The 12,653-nt window shown below is 41.3% G+C and overlaps 1 protein-coding gene across 1 annotated transcript in view; it reads left to right on the top strand.

The window, feature by feature from the left end:
- The first annotated feature begins 5,724 nt into the window (after window positions 1-5,724).
- Window positions 5,725-12,653, top strand: part of cckbrb (cholecystokinin B receptor b) — a 33,340-nt gene continuing 26,411 nt past the window's right edge. Inside the window, exon 1 of the mRNA XM_030427300.1 lies at window positions 5,725-6,324. Within this exon, the coding sequence (XP_030283160.1) occupies window positions 6,168-6,324 (157 nt within the window). The 5' untranslated portion in view covers window positions 5,725-6,167. The remainder of the gene's footprint in view (window positions 6,325-12,653) is intronic.

The following is a 12,653-nucleotide window of genomic DNA, read 5'->3' as shown; positions in this document are numbered from 1 at the left end:
TCCCTCAACATTGCACTTAAAAGCACACTGTTTGGTTTCATTTACACTTAGCTTTTCTCATAAAAACATACTACTATGTATCTACGAGGCCTAACAAACATTTCCTTCCCGATAAAGCACTTGCAAAGCCTTTTAGCCGATACTTTGAAAACCTGCATTAGTGCACTATTTCTTTTCCTCCTCGTTTTGGCCCACTGCTAACTTTACAAGAGAATTACCGACACCAACAGTAATGTATATCGACAGATGCGCATAACTGTCGGTGGAAAGATCGACATGATATCCATTAACATCCTCTACAGTCTGCAGAAATGTGTATCAAGTCACCCCCTGCTGATGCTACACAGTCGTACAGAAGTGGTGATGTCAACAATACAGGAACCCTCACTTTAAAGCACTGCACCTTTAAACCCGCGATAACTTTTTTGTCCACTTGGGGGCACCAAAAACAAGTGGATGTGACAACCTTTGAATTGGTTTTTGCGAACTTGTCAATCCAAACGCCAGACTGAATGTTTGCTCCGTATGTCTCTGCAAAACCACCAGATGATTTCAAACTAAACATTAATGTCGTGTCGTTTGTTGGGGTCGAATTGTTCTGTTTGTCTCTTGTCAGAACACACAACAATTGAGGCTATCCAGCAGAGCTTCAGGAGCAGGACCACACCTCAACCGCTCCTCTTCCTGCTGTTTGATGAATACCCTCCTCACCCTCTCCTCCTCTTTTGTTGTTGTATTCTGCACCACCCGACTCGCGATCGCTGAAGGGGTCCTTCTTGCTTGGGTGCAATGGAGAAGCGTGGCAAGAAATGTGAAATTAGAGTTTCTTATTTAATGATTACTTATAAATAATTATCTTATGTATTATAGCATATATTGATTTCTTTTGTCCTCTATTAAGGATTCCCTCAGTTGCAGCTCTGTTGCCAGGATATAATGTTAGCAGTTAACGTTTCTGCAAATCACAGATACGTCCAAGGTTTACATGTGCACCAAAGGTGGCGTATCATGTACACTTTATACGCTTGTTAGCCAGATGTCACAGCAGCAGGTAGAGGGCAAGGTGGTAGTGTAATCATATCCAACAAGGCTGCCAATCGAACGACCAGCGTCACACCACTGGATATTTCCAAGGACACCTGGGGACAGTATGAGCGGCCTGTGTGGCCACAAAAACAGGCTGTTTCTCATGGGAAGTCGTGGGAAGCCAAACCATGATGCTTTCCTAACCCTAACCAAGCGCTGTTTTTACCTAAACCTAAACAGCCCATATGCACAGCTTTGTGATGAAAATACAAATGCAAAGTTGCAACATAAAGTCACGACCAGCTTTAACTTAAACGTACTGAGATAACATTTATTTTGGCATTTGGGTCAGTTTTTGCTCTCCTCGAACTCCTAGGGGATATTTGGCTCTCAGCTACTAAATGCTTGCTGCTGCACTGAAAACAACACCATGAAATCTGTGAGAGTGAACCAAAATAACAGTGAATGGGTGAGCTGATAAAAATGCTCGAACCTCTGCAAATGGAGCTGCAGATTCAGGTGATGGTTCTATAAGTTCTTCACTATAAGTGACCCTGTACACATGTGGTCATAATGTCGTTTGATGCACATGGACATTCTGATGATAGCCTCTTAAAGAGAAGAGTAAAATGGATAAATTCATTATTCTCTGTATCTAGTTCAGTGAATATGTATGTTTTCACACAGCACTCAGGTGAAAAACATGATGGCGCAGGACTGTCACAAATGTCGAACAACAACAGGAAATGTCAGAATCTGTGCAGGATTGGGAGGGGATTGTGTTTTTTTTCCGTACACAGACACTCAGATACGGGTGTATGCACCTCCAGATCCAGGCACTTAGGATTGTTGATGGTTTGGTGCTCTGACTTCCCTTGTGAAAACACACATACACACACACACACACACACACAAACACACACACCTACACACACACACCTTCAACCCTGGAGCCGCACACTCACTGCCGGCCTGATACTGTGTTTGAACAATCGATCCCAGAGGTCCAGGAGCCATGACCAGAGGAGAGATGAAGTGAGGGGAAGGAGACAGAAATTCTCTTCAGCTTGGCTTGGCACTGATGCATTCACTATCCATTACCCTCAGTCATCACCTTGTGTTTGCCAGGAAAAAAAAAAGTTTGTATATTTTTTGACCCTGACTACCTCGATTGGTGAATCCTCAGTTGCTGTTTTGCAGCTGAAACTTAATACTGGTGGTGTTTACAGAAAGTATGCGTTTACTGTTGCACCCGAAGACACAGACATGAGCTGTTAAGTGTCACCCTGGAGCAATTATCTCCTACCTGTTCGTCTGCACTGGAGCAATCAACACGTCATGCCAGTTTGTGATTACTGCACTCGACTGGGAGCACTAGTGTCTCTCTTCATCCTGATTGGCATCCTCACATGGCCTGTTTATCTGGGCTAAGTGGCTCTGCACATGACCTGCCTGAGCCGGATAATTAGTCCAGGAGCAAGATTAGAGGTAGGCCGATTCAAATAACGGTTCCCTCCTTTTTATTTTATTTTTCTGTGGGAGTCATTTTAGCATTCGGACACCAAGCAGTAGCGCCCCCGCTCTCCACAGCAATAACATGCCTCAGAAAGCAGTGACATTTTAACCTCCCCAACATACAGGTGGCAAGCCTGTTACCTGTCCGGGCCCGAGGCACATATTCTCCAGCACAATGGTGCAGCAGGACTGAGCATATCATCCTTGTGATTAAAATCTTGAGGAAATCATTGGTGGTGATGGCTTTACAAAAGGATTTATCTGATCATCACAATAATTTAGAAATATCAGTCTTTGACTGATGGAATCAGTTTTGCAGACACAACATTCCGTCATTGAATATAATTAAATACTATATTTTGACCATTTTAGGACTACATTTAATCTGATTAATGTGTGCAGTCACAAAAAATCACTTTCTGTCTGTCGTAGTTTGGGTTTTTTGATGTAGTTGTTTTATTTTGGTAGATTTTTCCTTTCAACTTTCTGTCTTTGTGCTCTTCCTGCCCTTCTTGATTGCCTTATTAGTTTCTGCTGTGTCTCTTTAGTCTTTCCTCCCCCTTGTTTTTTTGTTCTTGGATTTCTCCTGTTTTGTTGCCTTCCTTTTCACTTGCATATTGTTGCTTCTTGGATTCTGGATTTATGGGCTTCAGTTATCATTGTCTCTTACCTACCTGCCTTGTTGTGTTTGCATTTGAGTCACCTTTCTTGAAAGATCAAATAAATCTGTTTAGACCCTGGAGCATATCTAACAATGAATATCATAATGAACATAGTATCAGGAGATAGACAACCAGATACTGTATCCCGGCATCATGTAATACAATTCCATGAAGAGCAATCAAAATCATTATACAAGGAATATTATTTTCTATAGTCAATTGAAAAAGAAAAAACAAAACACATGTTGTGGTGACAGAGACCTTCCTACAGCTTTCTAATGGTTAACCTTAAATGGTCCTGTGTAGGATTTAGCAGTAGAAATGGAGTATAATATGCATAACTGTGTTGTAGTTAGTTTAGCCCAGAATGGACACATGAAACACTGACTTTTGAGAGGACCCTTCAAGTTTTCTTCATTTTCAGCAGCCACTGTGAGACAAGGGCTTTTCAGACGGTTGCAGTGTGCAGATTTTTCTTTACTCATCGGTCTTCTTTTGGTTTTATTGTTTTCTATCTCTTGTGCAATGGAAACAAATAAATCCTCTTTATTAGAGAAGGACTGAACAGTTTAAAAGTAATTCAGCTCTTTACTATATGTGAATTGGCACAGACTAAAAAACTTGGCAAAAACTTAAAACTTTAATATAACCTTTTTATTCATTTATTGTTTTCTTCTTTTTATAATTGCTTTAAAGCCTTTTTAGCCTGCTATACAAGTATTTACTCAACGGGGAGAGCCTTTCAGCACTCAGCCAAAACAAACATTCTTTTGTTTAAATGTAAATGTGATTACAGAAACAATAAAATGTAAAAGAACCCATTAAGTTTGCTGTGATGCTGTCCTGCTTGACTTTCTGGTCCGGTTTCCTCCATAATCTCCCCAAATATGTCATGCAGAGTGGACGGTGCCCTCTCGCTCTGTGGCTGATCGATGGGTGATTTGATTAAAACAATGAAAACAGGTTGCCGGTCATTTCTCTCCAAAAAGACACATGAACCTTTTATAGGTCAAGTACATCAGTACTACATTATTAGTCACAACCTTTCAATGCACATACTGACCCATTACAAGAGTGCAGATGACCATTTTGACCACAGCCAGAGGATATGTGAGTAGCCTATTACAGGCATTTTATTATAACGTTTAACTAGTTTCTTCTAGAGGAGAGGTTTATGGAGTAATGATGTGGATTCTGATTATGATGAGCAAGATTTAAGGAGAAGATTAAGAAGGGCTGACGCAGCCTCCAAAGACACGAGGTGCACTCACACACCACACGAGGGCGGCGGTGCACACGCAAAACCGCCACAGGTGCTTTTAGTCATAAGGCGCATGAGATCATCCAGCCATCCATTAGCTATACATCAGTCTATACAGGCTGGTCTCAGCCAGTTCCCACAGAGATTGTACAAGAGAGGCGGGTTATATCCTGGACAGGTCATTAGGCTGACACACAGTGACAGACTGACATTCATGCTCACATTATTGTATCTGAGGGGCGATTTAGAGTTGCCCATTAACACTGAACCGTCTTTATCATTAAGCTATCAGAGTTTAGATGAGGTGTCAACACGCTGCACGCAATTTAATTTAGCAAACACTTGTTAAACGATCAGAAAGCCAGTGCAATGTGCATCATGTCGTCTCTCCCTGTATCTAGTCTCTGAATTCTTCCAAATCTCCTCGTCTTCATCGCCCTGCAGCTGTACAATACATCCGAGGCAACAGCTGTCGCTTTAAAGGTGAATTATGTAGCTTTAAACAAACAGACTAAATAAAAAAACTCTCTGTTTTCATGTCTAAAAAAACTGAATAAACAAACTGACCTTAAAGGACAACACAACTCCATACTGCTTTACTTTGTTTATATGTGGCAGACCCTGCCACCTTCCTAGCTTCAAACAGTGCTCTGGGATCTTATTTTTCCTCTGAAAACAGCTTTCAGATGATTATTCCTAATAGTAGCACACAGGGAACTGTTTCATGTGGGGAAAAGCATATTTTGCATTCAAATTGTTAATTCATAAAGGTGCACTGTGTAGTTTTGGGGAGGAAATTTAAATCAGGAGACAAAGATCTTCGTTGGCGGACTTTTTTCATGACTGAATAAATGGAATAAATAAACTGAGCTTAAAGGACAACACAGCTTCATACTGGTTTACTTATTTTCCTCTGAGAACAGCTTCTTTATTCAGTTATGGAAATATAAACATTCCTAAGTTTGCATTATTACATCATTCATTCCGAATTGAACATGTGCCCCTCAACTACATAGTGCTCAAACCTCATGGATGTGTGTACAACTGGGGGCCAGTGTCCACATACTGACCAATGACTTGCCATCCACGACCCCCGTCACACACACACACACACACGCACACACACGCACACACTCCCTCTCTCTCTCACACACACACCACACACACATGAACACACTCTCTCTCTCTCTCTCTCTCTCTCTCTCAAACACACACACACACACACACACACACACACACACACACACTCTCTCTCTCGCTGTCTCTCTCTCTCTCTCTTTCTCACACACACACACACACACACACCCTGCAGGACATTAGTCTCCCACTTTAGTCCGCGCTCACTCGCTCTCCACGCGGTTCACTTGACAAAGCGCAGCAGTGCGCTACGCTCCTCTAGTGCGCACCGATCGATCATTGGCCGCCGTGTGTGATGCCAAGTGAGACACATCCACGGTGCAGGCGGGTAAATAAAGAAGAACGAGGCAAACTCCCGTTTACTGTTTGTTGTAGAAGACCGAGGCAAGTCTGAAGCGTGCAGGACGATGGAGGCAGAGTCGTTATCTTATCACAATAGAGGCTCAGCCGAGAACTGACAGAAAATCCGAACCGAACTTTTTGTAACCCCAGAAACAAGATTAGATTTAAAAAGAAAAAAAAAAAAAAAAAAAAAAAAACAGAAGAAGAAGAACAAGAGAGAAAACATGGAGCTTTGTGCGCGCAATGACACATCCCCGGAGTGCGTCGGAGCGCAGACTGACGCGCTGCAGAGCAGAACCGCCAACGGCAGCTTGGAGACGTCAAACAGCAGCTACAGCAACATGTCCACAGTCCTCATACCTCAGCACGTGAGGCAGAAAGGTGAGCGGGCACAGAGACATCACCTGGAGCTGGATTAGAGGGTGAAGCAGGGACTTCATGTGTATTGAGAGAGTTTCTGTTTGCTTTTTAATTGTCAGGTTTGGTGTGGAAAGATGTTAACTCGGGCTCTATAGTTAAAGATGCGCTGTTAGGGCTGGTTGAGATATATTAGGCTGTCCGGCAGCTGGTGCCTTCATTAAAACCAGAGTAAACCGACTCTACACTGCAAAAAAAAAAAAAAAAAGGACACTTTCAAAATAAGTTGAAAAACAAAAGCAATGAAGACACATGCTCTCTGCGTCTAGTAAGTAAAAATCAATCTGCCGTGGACAAGTTGAAATGTGATCTAAAAACAAATGATCTCACTCAAATGATATTTTCTACGCTGTAGAACCTACAATTCCGTTCATCTCAAAATCACCAAAGTAAGGTAGACTGTAAAATTTAAGTTGCATGGCTAAAAAAGTTTTAACAACTTAAAATTACTTGCCTACTTTTCTTGGTATTTGTGAGGTAATCCTTTATTCATTATTCCTTTTTAAGTAAAATCACTTTGTCAGATTTTACAGTGAGGAAACGTAAACTTTAATAGCTTACATCATAGGAGATTGTTTCTTCAGTGTAATGAGATATTTTAAACCAGAAATGAGACAAATATCCTTTTTGATGTAGATTTTGAGTTTTTTGCAGTGTGTGGTTTTCACTGCTTCAAATGACAACATATACAAGGATAATTTTAGTAGTAACCTTTGGCTTATATTGAAGAATGCAATTGTTTACTTTCCATATCAGCCATTAATCAAAACCATACAGTGAATACCATTACAATGTATGAGGGCGCTGGCACCTCTGCACATGACAGAGCAGAAGAGACTTTTGTAATTCAAAGGGTTCTATCTTGCTTTATTCGAATTGTAAATCTATAAAAATGCTGTGAAAACAGGGATCAGAGAGCAGAGAGAGGAAGTGTGTCATAGACAGAGATCAAATCCTGCCCACACAGGGGATTTATTCATTGAAAAAAAAAACATGTCAGATGGCTTCATATTTGGACTGCACCGCATGGTCGTGCTTGCTGCTTCCTGCTGTGTTTGTATTGAATTAATGTTCCTATTTCAGAGTATTTCCGGGCACTTTATCCACAGTGAGGGCACAAAACATATCCGTGTGTCGTATGTTGCACAGCTTGTCAAATCCCTTGGGGGCAAATTTCAGATTTTGGGCTATTTCAGTAAAACTGCCTTGATTCGAAGCTGTGAACAGGAAAGAACATTAAAGTGCGTCATCACTCTGGCATTTCCTCTCAGTCTTAATCTCCACCTGCCTTTATTTTTTTCCCCTTATCAATCAACACTTGCTATTTTCATCCACCTCCAGCGCTCAATGCTTGTTTGTCAGTGTTTCCATGTGTTGATGAGGTGTGTGAGTGTGTGTGGGCTGTGTGTGTGTTAAATACACTGCAGAGATTGAGTGCCTTCATTACGCTGCAGAGTGTTGTAGCTCAACATCATCACTGAGATCATATCGGCTCCTGAACTGTTGATACACACTGTAGTTGCCCTTTCAGTCGTTCAGATGATTACCTCAAAATCTTCTCCACCAGGGGATTACAGTGTGGGAATGTAACTAAGTACATTTACTCGAGTACTGTGCCATTACCATTTCATTACACTTTTCTTTAACTGCACTACATGTTGGAGAGAATTCAATATTGTACTTTTAACATGTTCCTGACATCTAATGTTGATACCGTAGTTACTTTACAAAGTAACATTTTACAAACATGACAAATTAAGAATTTTGTATGTAATTTGTGCTGCCAGGGGGTCTGTAAATCACAGCAAAAGATGTCAGTAGCATGGGATCAAGGGAATTGTAGCCCTATTAGTTGGTTAATCAATGATCAAGGCGTCTGTTGTGATAAATGGTTCATTATTAGTTAGTTTTTTACGCAAAAATGCCAAATACTGCATGATTTCAGCTCCTCAAATGGGATCGTTAGCTCCTCATCTTGAAGGAACAGGTCACCCAAAAATGAAAGTTCATTCATTGTATTCTCCCCCCGGATGGATGGATAGTAGGGTTTAGTTTCGCAGCAGGAGCTTCATTAGCAGAAAAGTGAGGCAGCATTCTGCTAAACACCTGAAGTAGATAGGGACTTGTTTTAATATGTGGTAAAAAAAACTAAACAAAAAAAAAACCTGCAACAACATTAGAAAGGCCCCACACAGCTTGTTTGGTGGAAGCCCCTTTCATATTGATTTGAAAATACATTATTTACACTTTTTCTTTAAGCCGAATACTTCATTGTAGCAGCTAAGCTAAAGGCATTAGCACACCCTGTCTGAAGTGAATGCAGAAGCTTGATTGCGTTTCAAGGGTGTAGGTAACATTTCTCAAATCAATTTGGGATCTCAGAGCTCCTGGAGACTTAGATTACACCTGACGAGCCATTAGTTGTTTTTTCACATTTTCCTCATCTACTTTTGAAGAATGCTGCTGTGAAGCTCCAGAAATGTTTCGTGGACGATGAAAGTTCACCTGAATTTCCATGTTTCACTTCTTTCTTACACTGTACAATCCAAACAGTAAATAATGAATCAGGAAAGTCAGCAGCAGATCGATCTACTATGAAAACGTCTGCTGAAACATTAATGCATTAGTAATAATTTATAAATATACAACTCACAGGGGCCATTGCTCTGCGATGAGTACTGTCACTCTTGATACGTTAAGTACTTGCATCGATGGAGGACTTTTACTTATTGGTAAGTACAGTATTTTTAAAGCGGTATAAGTGGTATTAGTACTTAAGCAAAGGATCTGAATACTTCCTCAACCACTGGTAATTTTGAGTAACCAGCCACGTGTGTGACCCAGTATACAGAACTCAATCAGACCAAATGCAAATGACAAACCCACTGAGGACACAGCTGACAAGTACAGATCGACACCACTGTGTCTAGTGTCTGATGAGGATTGCAGCGGTATAGATCAATTTGGAGCTTAATCCATTTGTATGCTGCAAAAAAGTTGTTTCCCACACACACTGTGACGTCTACAGATTATCACTTCTCCTCAGTTTGACTTTCCACTGCCTTATTTCTCTCTATTTAGCATTCCCAATAGATGTTTGTCACACAACCACAGAGGAAGGGAGAATAATATCTGACCCCGTGCAGCTGCTGTCACCATCATTACTCACTCTGTCACTCCAGAATTTGATTACTTCTTCACCACGTTTGCTCAGTCTTCTCATCTCCGCTCTCTGTCCGTCACTCTGACTGATTGAGTTGTGTCACCGTCAGATTCCCTCACCATGGATATCAAAGCATGTACCACATATTGTTTGCCAGTTTTCCTTCTCAACAAAATTATTTTCCACAAATCAAACCTCCTGAAACACTACACACACAAACACAAAAAATTTTGCTTTTTAACTGCAGCTTACAAAGTCTTCCTGTGTCTTGAGACAGTTGTTGAAGTAGTTGAATGAATTCACAAAGCTATCGTTAATGTTGGATTGGATTTAGGTACAAAAACAACGTGGTTCGGCTCATCATGGCCATTAAGCACTAATTGTTATCATACTTAAAGGTGCAATGTGTAAACATTTTAGGTGGCAGCATTCGAAAAACTAAAATTATCAAAACACTGTGAAGAAATATATGGTGCCTGTATTTCATCCAACACCTCCCTGTCCCTCGAGCTTCCAGTGTGTACTGCTAGCTGCACAGCTAACTGAGCTAACTAGCTAACAGCAGCAGTAGTTAGCATCAGATAGCAGTTACTCCGATGTATGCTGCCCCCATTTTGTTTAAGTCACCAAGGTGACCAATTCTTACATATTGCACCTTAAAAATAAGTAACATTAAGACCATCGGTCTACTAAAGTGAGGTGGAACCAAGTCGTTGGTCAACAAAGCAACCTTGGTGCACTTTGGAAAACATCACGGTGGTTGGTGTTGAGATTAAGGGAATTTTGCTGTTGCGGTTACTATATTAATCAAACGGCTAAGATTAGGAAAAGATAATGCTATTACTATGCTATTGTAGAAAACAGGAATTGAACAGCAATCTGCTATTTTAAACTCTGATGTTTTCTTGACCCATCCATCCAAATCTTCTTCCTGCGCACACTTAGTTACTCTCTGCGAGCATCAATGTCTTCTTCCTCTGTCCCCGAAGATCTAGATTACTAATTAACATGGCAGCTTGAGGGCTTCACCACTTAAACATAAACATACGTCATTATAGGCCTATTGCTGAAACCACTTTTTCTCTTTATGAAGTTGCTGCAACCTTTGCATTTACCGTCTTTTTGTGTAAAGGGGAACGCCAAAACAATTTCTACGCATCTATTTTAAGTTAATTAGTCATTGGGAGTATTGCTCAGCCTGTGAAAACAGTTGATGAACACCCTCAGTTTAATAAAGGAAAGCCTGCGTTAGAAGCTGGTGATGTGGAGTTTGAGTGTGACTGCTGTCTGGAAAACATCACACACATTCTGTCTGTAACTCTGTCTCGGGCACATCCCGCAATTTAATGGAATTGTTGCTGGCGTAGAATGCACCGCGTGAGTTATTGAAATATCTGTGAACCATTTACGTGTTTAAATACGTCACTGCTTTGTGAGATTTACCCCACTGATTTTGACACCACCCCTGACACAGCCACTGAACACATCACCAAACGGGGAAAAACCTCGCCCTGTGCTGGGCGGAAACATATCGCTCAACCAGAAGCACAACCCTGAAGACTCTCACGCTCCTGCTGTAGATGTGATATTAGTCATAGCTGCTGTAAAGGAAGTCTGTCACACCTTGTTCACAGCAGAAGGCACAGGTGAATGGCTATTTATAGATGAACAAACCAACTAACAAAGTTGTTATAGTTGATTGGAGGATGTGATAATGAAGGCAACAAAACAAGTGTTATCAGTCACTGCCAAGAAATCTTTTAACACAAAGCAGTTCATTCCTCACAAAATGCATTTAGACAGAAATACGAAACCCTCCTCTGCTTTTCATTTCCCTCGCCTCTCCCACCTGTTTCTCTCATCGCTCCAACCTCTCCCGTTTGTGCGTATTTCACTATCCCCATTGCTCACACCCCCTCATTTCACCGCCTGTCTGCCGCTGAGGTGTTTAATACATGCCTGCACAGCGCACCAAGCAACCAACATGTTGTTTTGTACTCCGACCACGGTGACCAAGGGCTCTGTGGCTCGTGTGCCGTAGTCAACAGAAAGGTGTTTTCATACGGTGCCTCTATCAACTGTTGGCTTAGCGACAGCGCTTAGATGACATTTACCATGCTGGATTAGTGACTAGCTGTGACATTTACCGATACTTCGGTCCTACCGGAGCAGAGACGGCTTCTTTTCCTGATAGGTGCAGCGACACAAGGGCCGACTGGGAAAGAATGTGACACATGCTGCATATGTATTAGACTGAGAAAGGGGGAGGGGGGTAATTCATAGTCAATATAGTGTCTGTGGAAACAGATGAACCCTTAAATATTCATGGCTGGGAGTATGAACCTCATCATTAATTCATGCACTATTTCAATGCATATCCGATAATAATAGCCCCCGCCACTGCAGTTAACTTTTTAAAAAATTGTTTCAATGCAATTGTAAGCAGAAAATCCCTTCGCCAGGCTTTCAACTCCAACATGCAAACTGATGGTAACATAAGCTTTCAGACTGATGTGGAAAAGTTTACATTGAACTAAACTGTGACTTGCATGTACACAAGAGTGTCCAATAAAGCAGACAACCCATGTGAATTTAAGTAACCAATTATGGATACAGTACATTACTGAGATAGAATGTGAGGGTAATGCACTCTATTAAGATATAAAGGGGAAATAAATCTATTCAAGATAAAATGACCCATCGTTCCTCGACCTTATTAAGATTATATTAGATAATTGTAAATAGAATACCTCTGGATGTTCCAACAAAGTCATTTTTCCCCCAGCTTGCTCACCGTGCCTCTTGTCTGTAAACACACACTGTATGCCAGAGCCATTGGTCAGACACGGCTGATGGGGCACAGAACAGTACACTCTCATGAGACTAGCTCCCCACACCTGCAGTGCTACAGGCTTCACTTCTGTTAAACAGCACTTCAAATAACTGATGGCGCTCAGTGCAAACTAAACATTGCCAAACTAACACTGTTGGTTTCTGTAAAGACCTCAATTTTGGAGTTGTATAGTAGCTTAAGTGTTTAACGTTGAATCTATGGAGTGTTTCTGCACTGTGGTTCAGAGGTGTTAGCAGACACAGCAGTAATGATGTGGTTGCATGAGTCTGAAATGGT

Source organism: Sparus aurata, chromosome 9, assembly GCF_900880675.1.
Source record: "Sparus aurata chromosome 9, fSpaAur1.1, whole genome shotgun sequence".
NCBI lineage: Eukaryota > Metazoa > Chordata > Actinopteri > Spariformes > Sparidae > Sparus > Sparus aurata.
The sequence above is the reverse complement of the archived record's forward strand: the minus strand, read 5'-3'. Positions and strand labels throughout refer to the sequence as shown.